Genomic DNA, 23,107 nt, shown 5'->3' on the forward strand with positions numbered 1-23,107 from the left:
AGGTATATAGTGGAACCTTGATTTACCGTTTTTCAAGAGGATGGACGAAAAAAACGATGAATGCGGGAATGTTTGACTACGTTGCCAATGCAGCAGGAAACAAAAGATTTTGGTGAGTCTTTGTGATTTCCTTTATAGGATTCAAACAGGAATTTTGCTGATTAATGAAATATTTTGATTTTATGGAAACAATTTGGGCATATAGTTGATTCAACTAACATCTCTTTCAAATATTCTAAGGGGACACACCACCTCGCGAAAAAATGATTGCATGCTGTCTCAGCATTAACACTACTTTCTTGTCTACCAAACGACATTTCAGCAGCATGCCCATCTGATACTCGACTTCATCCAACTTCTTATTTTCAACAGCTAGCTCGCTTTACCCCTACTCCTGCTGTCAAGTGCTAGTGGACAATCCGAGGCATTTTGCTAAATACACGTGCTTCTCCACTAGATTTTCTTCAATTAATTTCAGTCCATCTTTGGAAGTTCTAGCAGATGAATTCGAATTGCTAGCAGGGAGAAACCATATATCCTGAGAAAATATCCCTTTGCCTGTGACTGAGACAATAGAGATTTATAGCATAGCTCATAAATTGTAACTTGATATGTATATGTTTTCGGAAAAAATACCGCATCAACTTCCGAGAAGCTCAGCTGCGAGGATATCGAGTTTCACCAGAATTCTAAGTCTACGTCGTACTTTGACATTTATTTCCTTGCTTAAAATGCTTAAATAAAGTCAGATATAGGTCGTGTTTGGTTTGGTTTCTTTTTTAAATTACGCACACATTACTAATATTTCAATCCAATAGAGGTGTACAATCAATTGCCGAAAGTCATTGTTAGACAACTTGGGCTAATAGATGATTCATGCAGCAGTTGACCTCCAGAAATGGGGATCTTCGAAGTAGGTAGGCAGAAAAAGGTCAGTAGGGGAGAAAGAAGGAAGGGTGGAACAGTTGTTCTCCTGTAACTTGATATTTTATTTTGAAGACTTTCATTCACGGTCTTCATAATTGGAACTCTGTGCGAGCTGAGGCCTTTTGTTTGATTTTGGAGAGGAGGAAAGCCTCGGAGTAGGGGGTAGCAGATTTTTGGAATTGTGCTAAATAGTTACTGTCCCGTGGCACTGAGGTTCTCTTTAACTTTTACTTTGACTTAAACTTTTTAACGTAGATAATCAAGACATAACATTATATGATAGAAAAAGTCTTACGAGGCAGGATTGTTATACAACCTTCCACAGATTTTGTCTGCAGAAACAAATGCAATACGTTATTTCACTTAACTGCCGCTTAACGTACAGGAACAATAAAAATACACCAATGGAAGCATTTGAGGCATTAAATGATCGCGATACAGTTTTATCAGTTTTTTTTTTTATTTTCAGTGGAATATACGAAAATAATAGAAAGATCACGTAAATGCTCTAATTAAGTACATATAAAAATGGCATTGTGCATTGGCATAATGATTGACAAAGCAATGCTTCGCATGATTTTTATGCAGTACGGCGCTTATAAATTGTTTAAAGAGTTAGTTGTTGTTTAAGTAAGGAAATTTAGTGATGCAAAAAACATTGCCTTTCATCTGGATTTATGCTTACGTTTATTGGATAGAAATTTCTCTGTCGCCACACCACTCCTGTTCCTCTATACTGTTCGCAATAGGTACAGTGGAACCTCGATCTGTCGTTTTTCAGGGGGATGGATGACAAAAAACGATGAATGCGGGAAAACGGTCGATGCGGGAATGTTTGTCCGGGTTGCCTATGTCCCAGGATCCGCTGGATTTTTGCTAATTATGATATTCAATAATGGATTCAAACGAGATTTTAGCTGATTACAGGAATATTATTACTTTATCGAAACACTTAGGTCATTTTGTTGATTCGACTTATCTCTCTTTCTAATATCCTAAAGGAACAAGCCGCCTTGCTAAAAAATGTTTGCACTCCACTCGGAATTTTCACTGCTATTATGCATTTCTGTCTGATGTAAAAATTCTTATCCATCAAATGCCATTTCAAGTACACGTATTTACGAGAAAAATGTGCGTGTTATGCCTCAAACAACTGATTTCGCCGACGCAATATTGGTTATGAGATGGATCAAGAAGGCCAAAAATAGTTTATTATTTGAAATGTTCCTTTCTAGCAATTAAATTTTTAATATGATTGAGGCAATGTGGCGTTAATCGTCAGCGGCACGCCCACCTGATCCTCGCCTTCATCCCACTTCTTGTTTTCACCAGGGATCTCGCTCTACCCCCACCCCTGCTAGCGGACATACGTGCTGCAATATTCACGCATTTCTAGCCCGGATTCTTTTCTTCATCTTGAATTATTTTCAGTCCATCTTTTAAAGTTCTCACTTGTGTCTTCGGAAGGGCCATGGTCCGAAGACGAATGAGAACAAAACTAATAAAAATGAAACCGGACTCAATTGAACCCACACGGAAAAAACTCACTGGTTTTAAGTCAACCCACCCCGGAAAGTACAGAACCACTCGTACGAGGTGAAGTTCGGCACTAATGTTATCGCGTACGGCGTAAGCAGAGCTTACTGCAGAGGGTGAAGCATGACCATATGACTGCGCAATGAAATTTTTTATCCTATAGAGAAGACAACTTACCCATTCATTTCTAACAATAAGTAGCGTAGCTCTAGATGAGCAGATGAATTCAGATTGCTAGTAGGGAGAAACAAAATATCTGAGAAGATGTCGCTTCGTTAGCACCTCAGACAAGTGAGACTTGTAGCATAATTCGTAAATTTTAACCAGACTGAATCGAAAAAAATCCGCATCAACTGCCGTGAAGCTCACTATCAGCTGCGAGGATATCGATATTCGCCAGAAATCACCATCGTATTATTCCAACTATTTCCTTGCTTAAAATGGTTAAATAACGTTAGAAATACATTGTGTTTGGTATCATTCTTTTTTGAATTACGTGCACATCACTAATATCTCAATCTAATATAAGTATAATACCAATTGCCGAAATTCATTTTTACACACCTTTTGGGCTAATCGGTGATTCATGCAGCAGTTGACCTCCAGAGGTGGGGATCTTTGAAGCGAGTCAGCTAAAAAAAAGTCAGCGGTCGAGAAAGGGGGAGGCGTGAAAAAGGTTTCTTTTGTTCTCGAGTAACTTGATATTTTCTTTCGAAGCTAAGGTCGTCGTAATACGATCCCTGCTCGAGCTGGGACCTTTTTTTATTTCGGAGAAGAAGAAAGCTTCAACCGGGGGGAGGCGAGTGCTGAATGGCGGGGGATACCAGATCTCGGGAAATGCGCTAATGTAACTATCCTACGGCACTCTGCTTCTCCCTATCGCATTTCAATCTCCTGGGGAAGATTCAAACTATGTGTCTGTTGTTATAGCCATAAATAATACGTTGTAAACACTTCGTCTCATTTTTATCAAACGATGAATGCGGGAAAATTATTCGACGGGACCGTTATCTTCGAACGATCAATGCGGGAAAACGATACTTCGGGGAACGATAGATGCGGGAAAAATTACATTGTCTTTATGGAATTTAATTTGGGACCAGGAGCGGCGAACAATGAATGCAGGAAAACGATGAATGTGGGAACGATAAATCGGGGTTCCACTGTATATTGGCTATTATTTGCTCCACCTCCGGTAAAGTGACAATTGGCTATAACAAAGTGTTTATTTGAGCACCGTTGGGTCTCGTTTTATCGAGGTTGCACTCTATTATATACATCTGAAAGAGCGAAAAAAATACTACTCTTCTGCCTAATCACCTAACAAATTGAGAGGGTTAAAAGCAACAATTACACCAAATGTGTCTTGTGCTCGCCGCTTCCCAAAATCTTCCGTAGCCCTTCCAATATAATAACAAGATGCCCACCAACAAATGTCATTTCTTCGAAAAAAAAAAAGCCACTGTTTTAGCCCCCCGTTAATCTTTCGGTATGTTTTTGAGGAGAGTAGAAGGTGTAGTCGTCGTATCTCCGTGTTTGAAATGACACTGCTTAAATACCTAGACGCCATTATGGTGATAAAAAAATAGTCTCATGTCTATGCTTGTCGGAATTAAAATTAATGAAAAAGTTGAAGCCGTATGATCACAATGAAGACAACAAAATATACAGCCATCACGAAGCCCCGAACCCAGGTCCCCTGGGTGGTAGCCGTAAACGCTTCCACTACCCCACCTGACTCGCCTGCTGAGTGATGCGATATCATGGAACTATACGTGGCTTGTGAAAAGTACCGCATGAAAATTAATTAATTACAGCCAAACTAAAGCCCATTCAACGGAACCACTACTAGTTCAGGGATGTGTTCATCATTCCGAAGGCCATAAAAAATACGGCATTGAAAAAGGCGGAGCAAGTTTCGTGGTCTCCCCTTGTTAGATTTGTGCTAATACACAAATTCCGACTTTCAAAATAACTAAATCAGAAGTAGGAATAATCTACATTATCATTTGATTAGATCAAAGTTAGGCCCACTTGAATTGGGCCTCAGAATGTACAATAAGCTCTCTAGTCATTAGAAAGCAAATTATTCCATGGTATCATTTAAAAGGAAGTAAAAAATTCTCCTTCCAAATATATTATTCTGTGCATGAATATGCACCTATTTCATTGTTCCATTTAACCATTAATACTCTTATTTTTCTTTTGTTGACCATTCAATCATTTGTTGATCTATTGTATTTTGTCATAACTCATCTTTTATCTTCCATTGAAAGATCTTCAGACAAATTAAATTATATATTATTACTAACAAATCTTTGTCAACAAACTTAACACCTAAAAGGAAATGAAGAATATTTACCTGTCCTCCATACCCTTTGATCGGAGCATAAAATTTACTTCTTCTGCTGTAACAGGGCCTTGAAGTTTTTGCCCATTTAACATTTCCTTTTCTAATTCTTCAATAGTCTACAAAGAAATCAAAATTATACCAAATTAAGTAATACTTCACTAAAATTTCATTCAATAAACATATAAGGTAATAACAAATATAATGGCTTTCAATCATTAAAATTTTGTCAAAACTTCATCCACCCAGAAAATAAGGAAAGACTCAAACCATTTAACAGCATTTCACCTCTCATTATCACCATAGTAATTTTTTCACTGTGGCATCAAATATGTATAGCTTGACAAGCTACATGAATTAATTAATTAATTTTCAAATGGCTGCTTTTAATTCCATGATTCTCAATAAATTCCACTTCCAATATTAGCTTCCATTTAGCATGGAATTTTTGCGATATGAATAAGAATTTAGTGGATTTAAAGCTAGGTAAATGAGTGCTCTGAATGGCTGGAAACTCACTCACTGTATCAAGCACTCATTACGTCCAAAGGTTTCCACAGTCAATCTTACTTTCCTTTTTCTTTCCTAATCCTTTCCATTTGAAAGATGGAGAGCTATTTTCGTATGCATATGCAAAGGTATCAATAACATTGTAGATAAATCTCCGGAAACAATATTTTCCACTTTGCTGAATTCTTTTGAGTGTTTAACCATTACATCTACTGGTTCATCCAGGGAAACTGCTGCCATGGTAACCAAATTAGAGATTTTTTTTATGGTTTAATAAAATAAGTTGCAGAAAGTAGGTATTTATGTACTTAAAAATTACTTTTGTTTATGCAACACACACTGTGAAGCAAACGGATGCAAAGAAATATGAATTTCACGAAACACTGTGTCTCACGAAATTCATATTTGGATCGTTCCAAGAAACAAGCACGTGAATGGTTGTTGGAGGGTTCATGGGTCAGTGATGGACAATACATGGCAAAGTGATCATGAATTCAAGATATACTAGGATAGCTAAGATACATTAAATTAATAATTGGTGGTGGAAACTAACAGTCAAGTACTGCACCACACAGTCTCATTCAACAAAAGTTGCTCGAGAGGCAATCATTGCTGGACGTAGATTGTGATCATGTTCACTATTCTTATAAAAATCATTACATTATCACCAGCATGGAGGTGTAGACATTAAGGACACATACTGTCTAAGAGATTGGTTAGCCACCGACATCGTAGCTGGATATTTCAGCATAGCATTGAAGTTAGCTATTTTAGGAGCAACTTTAAATATAAACACACAAGTTTAAAGCAAATACACAGTGCTTGAATAAATATAAGCTCTAGATAACACTGTTATTATTACTTTTAGTACTTAAAAATTGATAACTATGATAAAATGCCAAATGGAACCCTAATGTACAAAATAAACTTCCAAGTGCATATCAAGACCACAGAAAGTATAATGTGAAAATTTATTTGAATATGAACTCTTTTTCCAGGAAAATCAATATTTTCTCTACCTAAATTTAATCAACTTTGCCAAATAAGTGGAATTTCATAATTCAAACACAGTAAAGCATCATTTCAAATCAGAATTCATTTAAGTGACCAATTTCTTTCATAAATGCAAAACAAACATCAATAGCACAATAAAAAGGTGGAAATGGCCTACTTTTGCTTTTAGATATTTAATATTTATCATTACTATATCTGACGAGACTTTTATTGATTATACACTAATGTAGATTGCATTGTTAAATAGTATTAGAAAATTTACCTTGTTACTTTTTACAAATGCTTCAGATACTTTGCGATTTCGTCCTCCATAGCAAGTGGTGACCAAATCTGCTACCCCACAGCTCTCAAAAAATGTGGACAATTTTGATCCAGGATAGAAAATCTCAGCGAATTTTATCATCTCCATAAGACCTAGGCGAATTACAGCTGCCTTTGAATTATCTCCAAGGCCCAAGCCATCCACAAAACCAGCACCACAAGCAACAATATTCTGAAATTCATTTAGGATCAATAACAACTTGCACTTAATAGCTAAGAGACACCTTGATTATGATCACTCAATTCACAAACTCTCTCAAATCAAACATTATATAGTGTTTCAGTGTATGACAACAGAGTGATATAAAGTAATTATTTTTAATCGTAATTTGTAGTTTTTGTTTTTTTTTGCAAAATATAAAAGAAGACCTTTCAAAATGATATAGTACTATGTGGACATTAATAAAACTCACACTACCATCTCCTTGGAATATAGGTAATTATGATTATCAAAATAAAGGCATCCAAAAAATTAATGATAACTATGTCTTAACCTCCACTGCTCAAACGCTTAACAATCACCCACCAAATCAAATCCAGTCATCTAGTAGCTCAAGCAGTACTAGATGAGCGGATTTGATTTGGTGGGCTATTGTTGAGCGTTTGTGCAGTGGAGGTATCCATATAGTATGCAATAATGTATTGGCTTTCAAAAATAAATCACACCCTAATAATTTAAATGCCTTGCACCCAGTGTCTAACCAAAGCAAGTCCATGTTATGCATTCAAATAACTACCCCTTCCAAAGAACACTTACAAAACTTGAGCCAAACAAATGTAAATAAATAGCAGTTATGACACCTTTAGACAGCTGGTAAACGCACCTTAAGAGCTCCACATACTTCCACAGTATCTACATCATCAACAACTACAACACGGAAATAATTAGTCTGAATCAAGTCCCTGAATATGGGTCCATACTCCTTACTCTTGCAGCCTGGGTAAATGGAAAATCAGCATTTTAAAAGACAAATATCTAGGTACAACTAATTTCTACACTAATGTTAGCAAACAAAAATAGTATAAGAGTAGTCTGAAAAGTAACTGGCTTCACTTATAGATGGCTACATTACTTAAGTATGTACTTCCTTCCTTGTTAACTTTTTTCACCGCGTTACCACCACTAATAGTAAGCACTGAAACGTTTCAAGTTGTTCTAATCTAATTTGGTTGTAAAGTTTTTTGCCCTACCAGCAATTTTGTAGATGATTTCTGTTTAACATGGGCATTTTATGGCACTATTGGAGCAACAATGCTAAGATAAAATAGACTCAAAGACAGCCGATTAATTATATTAGCATGAAAAGATACAACTACATGAAAATTAAAAAGTTTTTGGAAGCACAAATAGGCATTTCAGGTCAAGAACTTATCAGACCACCTTCATCCTCTACCAAGCTAAGTAACAAAATAATTATGAATATAACACACACAATTACCCTTTCTATAAATTTCTAAGAAACAAGAACAGAAGATCAAAGTCACTTGTTCTGAAGTAGCTATTCACCTTTGTTCATGCTTTTCCTCCATGATAAAATGGCATAGATTAATGCAAACTCGCCTCATAAAGAAAATTTGTGATGTTTCTAATTCATGAGCCAACAAAGAACATGAAAATAACTTGGCAAGATATTAAAATCTTTTCTATACACTTCCTTTTCCTTGAGAATTATTACTATTGAGCTTAGACTTCAGACTTAAGGACAGGGTCAAAGGACAGTCTCATCAACCCATATAGATAATTCCACCACCATTTATGCAGATATTTTACTAACTTACAAGCCATTTACAAAATGCATAATTTAGAAGAAATTTCCAGGCAAGAATTCTAAACAACTTCATCAGTTGAAAGGTGAAATCAACTACAAATGTATGTATAATCATGGACCACATAATTAAAACCTGAACCTCAGAGCATTGAAGTTCAAACATTCTTTTGGGCAAAATCTAAGAGAAACCTCATTTTAAGACTCCCACTTTCTGCACTCAACACAAGAAAAACCCAATATTTAACCCGGCAGTGGTCGCGTGGGGTGTCCTAGACACCCCAGCCTTATATAAGCGCTATTTTTTCTTGCAATTGTGATTGCAATGACCTGTAACCTCCTCTAGCTGATTTTTTAAGCTTTCTGAGGATACATGTAAAAGATTATTATAAAATCAATGTAAGTTTTTAAGAAAAATTACTTTTGTCAAAGCTCTGCAGAGTGGGGTGCGCCAGACACCCCACGCGACCGTTCTCGTTACGGTTTTGCCGTCTAGTATTTAAAGTCGCCTTGAATATTTTTCATCCATTTTCATCGCATTTGATAGCTACTTTTCTGAAACTGGCAATGAAAGTTGTCTTTTTACGTTTACATCAATAAATATTTATATTGGTATATTTTTTGCCTAAATTTATGTAAACAAATTGAAAGTTAGTAATTTCTTATAATGTTACAGTGATTTTTCTCGAAGTGAGCCACGAAAAATCGATCATGTACAGGCCGACTTACAAAAAATATTGGGGGGGCCCTAACCGGGGATCTTGCCTTGGGAAATTTTATAAGTAGTGAGTTTTAAGTTTTTTAAGCATTTTTGAAGAGTCATATGATCAACATTAGAACACTGATAACTCGAATCTCGATATCTGAACACTCCGGGGAAAATCTACAAGCCTGACACATTATTTCCTCACACCCATAACGAATTTTTGAGGGGGCTCGGGCCCCTTCAGGCTCCATGGAGTCGGCGCCACTGCATGATAATATCACTTAATTAAATTCTTGAATTATTGGGGGGGCTCCGCCCCCCCAAAAGAATTATTGAGGGGGCTCGAGCCCCCTCAGGCCCCATGGAGTCGGCGCCTATGATCATGTAGTACGTACAGCACGTTAATTCAGTACACTATGGATTCCTGCAGTCTTTCTATAAAAAGGAAAAAGCTAATATACTTTGACTTTTGATTGAAAATTTGGATGAGGAATTATTTGTTTCTGACGTCAACTTTTATAGAAAATGCGATTTTTTAGAAGTGATTTTTTGAAGACTTCGTTCAATAACGATAGGGCAGTAGTTATAAAAAAAAATCATTATTTACATGTTTCTGTGAATTTACCATTGAAGGTTGGCCTTGTAATACTTACATTCATCGTTTTCAATTCATACTAGATGTCAGCTACCTCTAGAGTAAAAGAAAGAGTCTTGGTCTTTTGAATGAATCTTTGAGGGAAGAAGATTGATTCTGATGAAAAAGAAGATGGGTGTCATGTAGCTGCACACGATACTTACACTGAACAACAGTGCAGAGATGATGAACTTTTGTAAAAGGGAAGGGAGCTTATGTACGTTGGGACGTATGGAGTTGCAACGTGTAATACGCAGGGATCAAGACCAAACATAAGAACATAAAATTGTAGCAGTGTTACTGAGAAGCAAAAATAAATTATTTATTATTGTATAATTATTATAATTATATACTATTAGCAAAATAAATTCAAATTCAAAACACGAATGGTTTGTTTTCGTATAATGTTCATTGAAAAAATGGTAGAGAAAATTGTAAATTGCACTAATATTCAGGTAGAAAAAGTCACTGAAAATTATTCTCGTAAGAGAGATAGTGAAACAGACAGGACAGACTTAGTGTTCCTGAATAGAATTTTACTTTTAGCCAGGGCAAACAAAACTGAGTAACAGAATTTGTTATTGTATTGGAACCAAAATGGATTAGGAGTGGAAATATGTTATTCCCCCATGAGCCATAACATATTTCTCTTTTCCCCTTTATCTTTTCGTTTCGATAACGTGACTGCTAGAGTAGAGAAAATGAAAAGTGGAAAATTAGCACAAAGTAGAGATGTATTTGAGATGTTTGCTCGCAGTACACGGCAACATTATAGAATTGGGCCATGAGAAAAAGCTGATGAGCAAGTGATTCCTTTTCAAATAAGATGTTCATATGGGCAATATTTACCTTCGAACCCCGCAAAATATAGCATCAAAATGTTTGCATCGGCAAATTCGATTGTATTTGAAGATGTACCTACTCAGGGTTTCAACCAGAGGGCCCATTTTTTGTAGATAACAGTCCAAAAGAGGAGTTAAAGCGAATTTTTTCTTTTGTAAACAGAAACGGAAGGAACGTAATTTGAACAACTGGTTCAATAATATTCCGCAAGCAGATGAAATTCTAAGCAATAATTTGACGGTTGCGGGAACAGTGCGCAAAAAATAAAAGAGATTTATCGCTGAAAGTCGTATAAGTAAAAGAAAGAAGAAAATAGCAGCTTATTTTGGTTTAGGAAGAAAAAAGCTCTAGTTTCCTGCGTTGTAAAATGGTCAAAGAATGTAATTCTTTCGCCAACAATTCATACAGCTATTTCTGTCAATGAATCCAAGACGAACAGATAATAAAAGAAAACCGGAAATATTGACCTTTTCTAACTGCACTGAAGGAGGTCTAGCGACATTAGACGAAATAGGCAGCACCCATCATACAAACAGAAACATCAGTAGATGATCCATGGCCATTTTATTTCATTTGACAAACACTGCTGACATCAGTGCGTTTTTATACCTCGGTATTCCAATTCACTATCAAAATTGCAAAGTTTTCTTCGTGAGATAACTCGATCGTTAACTTTTCCATACAGTATAGATCCATATTGAACACGATCTCTAGAGACTTGAAAAATAGAGGAATATGCGTAAAATGAGCCGGAGAAAAGGATGAGGAGAAAACAAGAAAAAAAATTTGGAAGATGTGTTTTTTTCCAACAGATATAAAAACAAAAATATACTGTGAACTGTGTTAGAAACTAATGCGTGGTACACATTTGCGGAAAATTTTGAGAAGTGATTAGAAGTAAGTAAATAGTTTACATGATTTACTTTCTACATTCTTTAGATTCAATAAAACTTTTCAATAGCGCGAAATTGAACTTCTGTTGAGGACTACATATTTCTTAGTTTACCTTTCCAATGTTGTATATAATTTGTAACAGGATTATTTCAATAGTTATTAGTGACCGTAATATCATCGTAAATTTTTCCTCAAGAATACATTCTGGGAAATCGATTCAATATCGATAAGTAAATTATTTTAGTACATTTATTAGTATTTACGTAAGGCAAATAGAGGTCGACGCTGAAAATATGATGAGATACAGTGATTGATGTTTATAAAATTATATCCCATGTATTTATATCTCAACATTTCAATTGCGTTCTTTGGCTGAAACAAAAAAAAAGTTGGCAATTTTTCCGGAGGAACTGGGACTGCCGACTGGAAAATAGGGTATTCAAAAATATTTTCTTAAAAATAATAAAAGTTGAATTTATGGTTTGAAATATGTAGTATATCAATTCCTAAATAAACAAAGGATACGTCGAGATGTGAAATTTTTAAATAATATATACTATTTGAAAGAAATTGAAGAAAATCTTTTGGGGTGTCAGAGACACCCCACGCGACCGTTTATGTTTGGAAAATGGGCGCGACTACTGCCGGGTTAATAATGATTAATGATGATAATGATAAATATGAAATCCATAGAAAATAACTGTACATACTAAAATTGAATTTGCTATGAGAAGCCTTTTTATATGATGATGATGGAACATATATAAAAACTTAAAATTATGAAATATGTACTACCTGATCCGGCAAACTTTGTACCTCCTAACAATCAATGAACAATACATATACATAGTTACACAATTTATACATCAAGAGCAGCTGTACTGATTTTAATCATTTTTGATTTGATATACTAAAATAAGGAAAAAAATCCAAAACTGCAAAAATAAGTATTACAATGGATTGTTATAAATACATTTTCTTCATTCAATCAACATAGGGTAGGCCAGGGTACATTTGTAGGGATTTTTTTTCAAAGGATTTTCTATTTTTGTTTCTGACTCAGGAAATTTCAGACATTTTAGTTTTATAAAGCAGTTAATGAAGACAAAATTTCATGTGTTCAATTGTTGGCCTATGTGTTTTTAACTCTAAAAAGATGGTCTGAGTTCCAAGCCCATTTTGTAAACTTGCCCTGTTCTCATGCTAGACCATAGCTTGACAGACACTCAAAATCATGTGAGAATAGCCCCTAAAAAGCAGCATTAATACGTCATGACTTGTGGTGCAGCAACTCTGTTCAGAAAAATTGCACTACGCAAACGTATCCTGGTCTAGCCTAATCATTTGGGTTTATTCTCTTGAGTCAAGCTCCTTCTGATATACAAAAACTTTTGTTTTGTTATCAGACCCAAAAACAAATAAAGGAAATTGTTTACCAACACATAAACATGCCACACAATTGACCATGAGAAAAACATGGATTTTCTAGATTCAGACCACAAACACTCAACGATTGATGTTGTGATTTGTTAATCATCATCACGATTGTAACACAAATGGGAAATTGAATTCCTTTTAAAGAGTGTTGGCATTTTGTATTAACTAGATTTGCAAAGTTATGGAGTAAAAAGGGAAAATTTTAACACCTAAGATCAAGACTAATTTTTTCCATGAACTTTTACTATTTTTTAATGATTATTCCGCTATTTGGGGCTGAGGCAAATCCAAAAAACCAAATATCATTAAAATCAGTACATTTATTCTCGAGTTATAAATAAAATAAATTATATGATTAACAGCTTCATTTTATTAATAAATAGATTATGATTTATATAGATAAAGAATCAAGTTTTTTTCCATATTATACATCAAGACAGGTAGGAAAAGCACTTTATTGTCGCAAAAAATACAATTACATTACTAGCAAAATTTTTCTACCCGTGATACATGTCCTTTCAAAGTTATAGGAAATACTCATGTGAACCACAGACAAAAATGCAGTTGGCAGAAGGGAATAATCAATTTATTATAATCACATAAGGTAGCACGCAGAACTTAGAGCATTGGCGAGAAATTCCATCACCCACCTTTGAGCCATGTAGCATATCATTTTACTCCTTGTATTTCATTACCATACGCATTCTTCGAAAAGAACTTAATGAAAAAATAGCTTCTATAAATGAAAGGGTTAAGAACCACACATGAAAAATAAGGATAACTGATAATTGATCATCTTTTTCATCTCCACTTGGCAAAAATATTTTATTGTTGTCAGTACTTCAATTTTTTCAATGAGAGAACAACAATCCAGAATTTTAATTAATCTCCTACAACTATCACCACTGATCAAACATTTGTGAATGCAGTACACATTTCAGTCTTCCTTTGGCATCATCAAGCAAATAAAATCATATTCGTACAATAGATTGATTCTGTGAGGCTGGTCATCACATTCTCAGATTAAACTTTGCAAGACCTAAAGTTTAGGTATTTCTATTAACAAATTCAATGCAGGCCCGATTTTCATGAAAGTCGTCAGATCGGCCGATAAAATAAGAAAGAAAAACAGAGGGAGTTTTCCATGCCATACCTTCCATTCAAATATGCACTGCTATTTACAAACGGCGCGTAGAGTTCGAAAGAGGGAAACTTGCTGAAGGCTATACACACGACTGAAAAACTCAGAAGTGGATATTAGTTACGTACGAAGGGGGAGAAAGGGCTCCTGGCCCAACCGGCAGAGCACGTCAATTGACATGCTCCGTATCTCAGCTTGGATAGGAACATGTCAATTGACGTGCTCAGCGCTGAATGTGTTAAGACAAAATCAGGCATAGGTGAGTAAAGCATAAGAAATGTATTCTTCAGTGTTCAAGAACCTATAGTATTTAAAAGTACATAGTTATTTTAATTGAGCCGGGCAAAAAAGTCATGTTGTATCATAATTAAAGGGTACAAAATGACTACAAATGCACACAAAACAATGTAATAGCTACGTACATTTTGGTATTTTTCATATTACGTCACTGCAAAGACAAAGATCATTCATCACCAGCAACTCACTTCTAATCTTGGGAGAATCACTACCCAGCCTCCGCTATGTTTTCTCCCTGGAGTATTGATAGGGAGTTTTGTTCTCTAGTTGGACTCATTCCCTCAGGTCTCATTTACTTAAATTAACTAGTTCCAGGATTCCTTCCTTTCCATCCTTCCACTCCTATGACTGATATTAAAGCCTCAATTCTATTGATCACATAAAATATTTGCCCTGGTAAATACTGGTTTCGACACAATAAAGGTTGAATGCATATTTTTTCAACAATGACCTACAACCTTAAATGTAAATAAAAAATTTTGCTACCTTAGATTTTTCATCAATTGGTCCACAAAAACAAGTAAAAATACATTGTGCATTAATTGTCAAGAAAACATAATTCCTGGGAAAGTATTCAACAAGTGCTGAAAACATATAACATCCAAAAACCTGCTGAACCTTTTTTTAAATACCAAGGAACACTTTAATAATAAAAGAAATCCTCATACTTACACAAACCCTGTAAATGCAATCAAACTAGCTCAAGATTATTTAACTCACCAACAGTTGTTTCACAAAATTTCTCTTCAGCCACTTCATGGGCAAGATTAGCTCCCATGAGTACACTTACAGGTATTGATAGAAGGGAAGATATTCTATGGGATATTAGAGCAATTCCACCACCTTCAGCTTGATCGAAACCCTGAAAATGTTTTTAAATAATGATGAATACATGAGATTTTGTGAGATTTTTAGGGATGGTTGGATCGGATACCTCAGATCCAAATATCCACGGTTATTGCTCTTCATTAGATTCATCGGATCCTTAGTTGCGGAAGACATCGCATCAGGATCAAAAATTTTAAGTTATGGCTTCAATGAATGCTATGCAGCATAAAGGCTATTTTACACGGGGCACGGAATTGCGCAGGTTAGAACTGCATTAATTTCTAAAATGACATGGAATTGCGGGAATCCACGAACAAAATTAGAACAAGGGCTACTTTGCCATCTAATGTCCATGCATTCTTGCATATGCTCTAGCAATTCACTATTTTACACGACGCAATTTTGGCTGTGCCTTCGTTCACACATGAGATTGTTCAAGTACGTACCCCATGTAAAACGGCCTTAAGAGTGGAAAGAGTTCTGATTCGAATGCACTGTCGCACTGTGATCCTTATCCTACTCACGAACCATTTTGATTTAAAGCTCTCGCAGGGATTGCATATCAGAATTTCAGGAAAATAGAAAAGGCAAAATACGACTGGCACATGGTGTGACTCTTCCCAAAAGATTGAACAAATACCGGGGGAATCTCAGTGTCGTAGGATAATAACCACGTCAAAAGTAACTACATTGTAGATTTCAGAAAACCACCCTCGACCCTCCAATGTTTTTATTCGTTTAAAAGATCAAACAGACCATAAATCATTGTCTTTGAAGAAAATATCAAGCTACACAAGAAAAATCGAAGCGTGTTTCATCCATACCCCAACACACCAACTGACCTTTTTTGGCCCACCAGCTACAATTCTGTTTCTGGAGGAAAAATGCTAGGTGAGTATCGCTTTGAAAGCAACGACGTCACAAAATAACAAGATCTGACACGTTCGTCCCTGACTCCCTCATTCATAGCCTCATTGCTTGAAAGATGAGGGGAGCGCCTTCCTTCCCTCCACCTATCCTTTACACACTTCTTCTGCCTACCTCTTCCTCTCGCTAAGCAGTCGTATCATTCTGTTCCTGCAACTCATGGCATTTGACGCTAATGTCTTTCTAAACATTGTTAATTGCGTTGCAGATGGCACAGTTGCTATTTAATTAAGTAATATACCAATAAAAAAGTCTTTCATTTTTATAATTCTTGTCTCATGTTTCTCTTTACGTCAATAAAATGTAGCACAATGGAAAAAAAAGAACAGAACATTTTTATTGACGTAAAGAGAACCAAGTGCGCGCACTGTGACATGAAGCTATCGTGAGGAAGTGCAAAATCCACCTCACCACAACTGAAGCATTTGTGGGTGAAACACAAGTCAGTATGTGATGAGAAAGTGACAAAATTCGAAGGAAACTTATGTGAGGAATATTAAAATTCAGTCAATGGCTTATCCGAAGATTGAAACCTATTTTCATTCCCAAATGCAAGTGTAACATTTTAGATCCTGAGCGTGTAAAGATTTTATCATTAAAAAAAAAATTTGAAAGCTTATAAGAATGATTTTTAATTAGTAAATATGTATATTAAAATGTGCATTCAAATTTAAAGAACATTCCTTTGATCGTATGTACCCAGAAAAAAACTTGAATAATTACTTCGTTTTATAGAAGGAACCTGAAAATGCTTTTGGATCCAAATATAACCAAAGATCTGACTCCGAAAATCAAGAATCCATTACGGATCTGGGTCCGAAAAAATCCTGGATCCACCCATCCCTAACTAATTGTGATTATTATTAGTGCGATAGGCATTGTTTCTATTAACACTTATTCTCAATCAATAATATTACTAATTGATCAAAAAATTTTTGCTCTCAACAATCGAATCAAATATCCTTGTGGAATACATAGATGCAAATGGCACAAAACAGTTATTAATGTTTATGACAGTGTTCCATCAATTTTAGAAAGAAAAAAAACAATTAGGATTATAAGTACTTCGATGTAAAGGCAACAAGATAAGATTTTTTTCAGGGTGTATATTGTTTCCTTAAATTTTAAATGAATTTTGACAATTTAATCTTACGTAAAATGTTTGTTTTCGGTCAAAAATTTTGAAAATTTTTTTCTGGTAGAACATAATAGCATATACATTTTACATTCCAGAAAACATTTTGAAAATAATAAAAACTGGAGATATGGTTAAAAAATGAAAAATTGGTTTAATTTTTATTGGGGTAAATTTCAATTGTTGAGGCCTGAAACTTTGGGGAAAAACACAATTTTTGATGCCCTTTAAGTGCAAATTTTTTAATTTTCAAAATATCTAAGGGTACTTTTCACCATCTTCACCTGCTAGACCTTTTCAGCATTTTTATGAATCTATTTTCAAAATTCACCGTAAATCACAAGGAAAACTAAAAATGTTTGCATAAATAATAATGTGTATTTATTTTTCTTTCTAATGCTATATGTTTCAACCATATGACCATTACCACTTATTGAAATATGTAAAAGAAAAAAGGCCCCATTCCAAGGCCTCATGGGCCCTGCTTCTCTTATATTCTCACTGTTTAAACCTTCGCTGGACTTACACGAACATTTTAAAACCAAAAGCAGCTGAATCGGTCCAGCCGTTCTCAAGTTTTAGCTAGACTAATGCACAGTGATTCATTTTTATTATATAGATATGAGCAATTTGTAAAGTAATATCACAGGCATGAATATATAGCATCATGCTAGATGAACTGAAACAACAAACCTGGTACTACGAAACCAGGAAGACTATTGAGAATCTCTCAGCATATTTGCTGGATGCTCTGATGTAAAATTGAGCCCTAAGGTCATTTACCTGCAGGGTTATTCCAGTAATCGTATGGCCAGGCCATTAGTTGAAATCGACCATAACTACGGCCTCGAGACATACGTATGGCTTCCAGTGATTCTACTTTGAGCAAAAGGCCATAAGTCGGGCGGTAGCCATGGCCTAAAGGCAGTAAACGCGTAAAGGCATAACACGGGCCATACGGAATAAAATTGCTCACCTAAGGAGTTAGAGAAGAAATTTACGAAGTGTCATCGATTATATAGCGATTGTTTGAAAAAATATATGAATATTGCAGGGAAGCACATATGGATTCAACGGGCATTGGCTAGTTATATAAAAGAAAGATGTCGATTTCATCTGGAAAGAAGGAGGATACGGGATACGCGTAATCTGTTCACATACGATGATGATATTTTCATTATATATTTCCACGCGTCATGAGTAATTGTTGCATACTTTATAGTGGATGAACTAAAAGTTCGCTTGTAGTTAAAAAGTTAGAAATACCTTTTCAATGGATGCTCTTTTGAAGTGAACGGAGGAACAGGCTTTTATTTGCTGTTTGTGCTACATTTGCTAGCAGATTTCTTAATTATTTGTTTCGAAAAGCTGTAGGTAACTTGAAATATCCGATATGAAATGTTTCAAATTTTAAGATTCTCGTTGCATTATTGTTCACGAGGGAAGATACCAAAGAAACATAGGGCAAGACATCTTTTTGGTAATCTTCAGTAAGTCGATGCATAAATGACAAATGCCGTCCAAAAATCAAGGAAAGAATCATAGTCTCATATTGATGTAATAATTTTATACAGCTGCCTAAACATAAGCCTCTGATAATAAAATTAATGAAACTTAAAGTTTCAATTTCATCTTTAGATTTCGTGCATTGGCTGGATTTCTAAGGCTTTTGGGGGCAAATAATTGCAGCCATGAGACAATAGTTACATCATTGGAAGGAGAGGAAGGGGGTTCAAACTAAAAGAGGATGTCATGTTCTAACTCTATCCATTACATGTACAATTCACGAATATTACAATACTGAACAGTACAAATTGTGTACAAATTTCTTCTGCTTTTTCTCATCCGTGATTTGCATTCTTCACTTTTTTCAAAGCTCTCCAACGTCTGCCGCCAGATTAGTGTTTAAATAAAATCCAAAATTTAGTAAGAGTCCATTTTGGTTTTCGGTTTAGGACCATAGAATTAATTTTTTCTTCACGTTGAAACAAACTTCCTTCTCAAAAAATGACTAGTGTCTAAACAAAATGAACCCAACTTATAGAACCAATTATAATTCTCATACTCCCCAGCAGAAAGGGCGCTAAGACTTTTGGCCGGGCCATACAATATGGCCCCTTGAGAGTGGAATCAGTGTACGCTGTAATTTCAGGTCAGGCCATACGAAACTTACAGCCAGCCATACGTATGGCCCCGTTTAACAGAATAGCCATGCTGGCCCAAGTTACCATAAATAAATCATTGTATAGAGTGCTTTATCATGTGTTTATTCGTGATTTCAACTGATTTAAATCAGTTGATGTGACTGATGAATTTAATATTTTGTGAAATTTAGTCTCTGGCATTACTGTGACTAATGCCCATAGCCAATTTTTCATTTACATGAATTATCTAGGGTTTTGAACTTGTTTACACAATTCACTATTGAATGTGATGCCTGCCACTTTTGTGAGTATAGCTGAACTCATGTTTGTGACATTTGTTTCTTTACCTCCTGAGACTAGAGGTCATTGCTGATTATATGTTAACTTGAATGCATTCAAAACTGGCTCGTATCCTTCTTCCTCTATCTGAAAGCACTAGTCATTGCCATTTAGGCGTGGACTTCTTCTCAACCAGTGGAATACTTTCAACATTAGTAGAACATTTTCCATTACAACAATTTGGTAAAAGAATAATGCGATACGTGATTTGATCGCCAAACACATGCAAGAGCATTATTTATTCTATACTAATTATCAAAATATATACAATGCCTTCATGACATTAACATCATGTAAAACTACCAAGTATTTGACTAAAATCATATATATAAAAATGCTTCGATTTTTTCTGATTGAAAACAGCTGTATGAAGTTGGTAGATGGGAACTTCCAGATTTTTAGTTCAGCAAACTTAGTATTACAAGAGTCTAATTTACTAGTGATGTCCTATCATTAAAAATCTAATTGTAGACAATGAACTTACCTTGATTAAGGATAACCCAACAGCCGTAGGTTTTATTTTTCCTTTCATAGCGGCACATAGACCATTTATAAATTGGTGAGGCACAACAAATATAAGTATATCTGCATCTTTTGCAGCTTCAACAACATCAGCCACTGCAACCTAAAAAAAGTTAACAATATATTGTCTTACATTTCCCTCCAGTTACTTTCCATTACAAACAAAACCACTTCAGAATAACAATAGAAGTTGACATTCATAATTAAAGCTCCTGTCAACAACAACACCAACTTGAGACGAAAGTGTTGGATCAATATGCATTACCTCCATAGCTCTCATTTCTCAAACAAATATTCAACTAATGAACACAAGCATCAAGCAACAACCAATACTCTCGTTGTAAATATGTACTGTGATACATCAGTCAACTCACAATAATCAGAGCTTATAGTTGCAAGGGCCATATATTTGAAAAAATATGGAAGATTGTGAATAAATGTGGTTTTTATATTGGCATTATACTTTTTGCAAGGAAAATATTTCACTTTCTTGCAGGTATCAACCATAGAAAGAAATTATAAATATTAAATGTTTCCTTTAATTAATAATGGGTCATTCCACCCAAATTTGACTAAAAAATCGTCAAACTTGAACCTTATGGTGACTGATTTCTACAGAATTTGTCTAAGATTATTCATTTGAATGAAAAACAAAAATATCAAAGTCTGCAAATAATTGCAACTTTAGACGTAGTAGCATAAAATTCAAAATTTATAACCGTTTTACCAGTAATCTATAGCCAAATATGATTAAATCTGTAGACCATTTAACATAATATAGTTTAGCATTATACTCAAATACGCGAGTGTCACTAAACCGTAGTTCATCAGTTGGTAAGTAGGTATTAAAAAATACAATCTTTGCAGGTGTCACAGAAATGGATCATTGGCATAAACAAGATAAAGGGGTAAATTCATTTACGCAGTCCACTTCCTTCGTGCGCCAAACAATCAATAACATCAAGGAATTCACCAAATTTGTGTAGTATATGGAAGCAACATCTTTCACACAACTTTCATTCCTTAATCAAGCTTCATCGGACAGTAATCATGAACATGAATCATCTGATATACACATCTCCATCATTTCGGACATGAAATCTCTTCGTAAGTGTTCGAGTACACATGAGCAAAATGTCTAAATCGCCTTATCAATCTATGCAAGGTAATTTTCCATTTTAAGCGTAATTTAAATCAGAGGAGAAAATGATTTGGTTAGATAGGACTACGTGGTAACATTAATCGGAACTCAAAATCACTTCAACGTCTATACTCACCACATTAGGAGGTAATTTGTGACCAGGTAGGTATTTCACATTTTCATGAGCTTCATTGATGATTTCGGTTAATTTTTTTCCATTTATCATTTCTTCATAAACATACATGGTAACAGTTTTGTCGAAGTGGTCATGTTTTTGTACATTGTTACCAATAATTTTAGCTATCGCCGACCCCCTGAAATAATTGGAGTAGGTAAGATCTTAGCCGATTTTATCAGAAAAATTGAATGAAAATATTAGCTTACATATAGAGAATGTGAGAATGTGCTAGGTTCTACATCGTAAAAAATGTTCGGCGCTCTAACAATTTCTACGCCCTACATTTTTTATGAATCCATATTCTTATAATAATACGGCATTGAAGAGACTATGCAGCTTGGGCGAGAATAGAGCTAACACACTGGATTCTGAGAGAACAGCAAATGTTGGGAAAATAGAGACCAAAATTGCAAAAAGGGAATTTATAGCAAAATCTAACGAAATAATTAAGATGCAAGAGGGAAGAACACTTGCCAACTACCACTTAACAATAATGATTATTATGCAGAAATACTTACCAATTTCCTGAGCCAACAATGCACACTTTCTTAGTCATTGCTAAGGGGTTATCAAGGGGAATACGATACGACGATAGGAGACGAGTGGTGGGTATAAGATGGACAGTTACGTTGTCTCTAACGAAATGATCCACTTCACTCTTTATCTTACCTACTGACTCAGTGACACTTTGCCCTTCTATACTTACTTCTAGATCTAAATGCGAAATTAGGTACTAAACAAAAGACATGCGCATAGCAACAAGCGGAATCGGAATATTCGGAGTAAAAATTTCGAATTTCCAAATCATAAAAATGAGCCAAGATTACTATCCAGTCCTTAAAAAAAGCATGCCGCTATATTTAATATTATGACTAGATATTATTCGGATTAAAAATTATCCTCTGTACCAAACAAACAGATATCGCGATATCGTTATCGCTTTCGAAGGAGAGGGAAAAAATCAAAGAATTAACAAGGACACCTAGTCGTCCAGGTTACGAAAATAAATGTTCTCCAGCTATTGCTACACAAGATACTGGGAGACATTCAAGTGTCTCTTCCGTCTGAAAAAGATAAGACCAATAAAATAAAAGCCTCCAATGTGATTTCTCACCGCTATAGAACGGAAAAAACTTGTCGGTCATGTATAATTTTCAACCATTATATAGGCCAATTTAATGCATTGTATTTTATGATGGGCTAGGATGCGACTTTTCCTCGACGAAGTGGGTGTGGCTCAAAAATGATGATATTGCAAATAATATTTCATTCTATCTCATTAGAGATGACTCTATTCCAATGATAAGTAGGTAGCTGGACCTTAGAAAGGAGCCTTCTACGGGCTTCTATGGCTGGGCATTCGTGAACAACAGACTTGATAAACCTAAAGCCCTATAGCACTTCACTGGGTAGCATTGGCATTCAGTGCCGCCCCTATTCACACCTTTTTATGTCTATTCTTATGGCAAAAAAGTTCAGTTATGAACAATTTTCGAACGTCGCAACAAAAGCGTCTG

General features: G+C 35.2%; 1 protein-coding gene across 3 annotated transcripts in view; it reads right to left on the bottom strand.

Annotated features, from left to right (window-relative positions):
- The window catches only part of LOC124160121 (glycerol-3-phosphate dehydrogenase [NAD(+)], cytoplasmic), a 44,706-nt gene extending 22,314 nt beyond the window's left edge, over positions 1-22,392 (bottom strand). Inside the window, exons 1-7 of one of the 3 annotated variants that reach the window (XM_046535887.1) lie at positions 22,109-22,384; positions 21,549-21,726; positions 20,234-20,374; positions 15,097-15,238; positions 7,483-7,595; positions 6,600-6,830; positions 4,826-4,932 (exon numbers count right to left, since the gene is read on the bottom strand). In XM_046535887.1, coding sequence (XP_046391843.1) covers positions 4,826-4,932; positions 6,600-6,830; positions 7,483-7,595; positions 15,097-15,238; positions 20,234-20,374; positions 21,549-21,726; positions 22,109-22,146 — 950 coding nt within the window. In that variant the 5' untranslated portion in view covers positions 22,147-22,384. Of the gene's footprint in view, positions 1-4,825; positions 4,933-6,599; positions 6,831-7,482; positions 7,596-15,096; positions 15,239-20,233; positions 20,375-21,548; positions 21,727-22,108 lie in introns of all 3 variants that reach the window. The other 2 variants (XM_046535881.1, XM_046535875.1) reach the window with 2 other exon arrangements.
- Positions 22,393-23,107: the final 715 nt, after the last annotated feature.

This window comes from Ischnura elegans, chromosome 1 (assembly GCF_921293095.1).
Source record: "Ischnura elegans chromosome 1, ioIscEleg1.1, whole genome shotgun sequence".
NCBI classification, from domain to species: domain Eukaryota; kingdom Metazoa; phylum Arthropoda; class Insecta; order Odonata; family Coenagrionidae; genus Ischnura; species Ischnura elegans.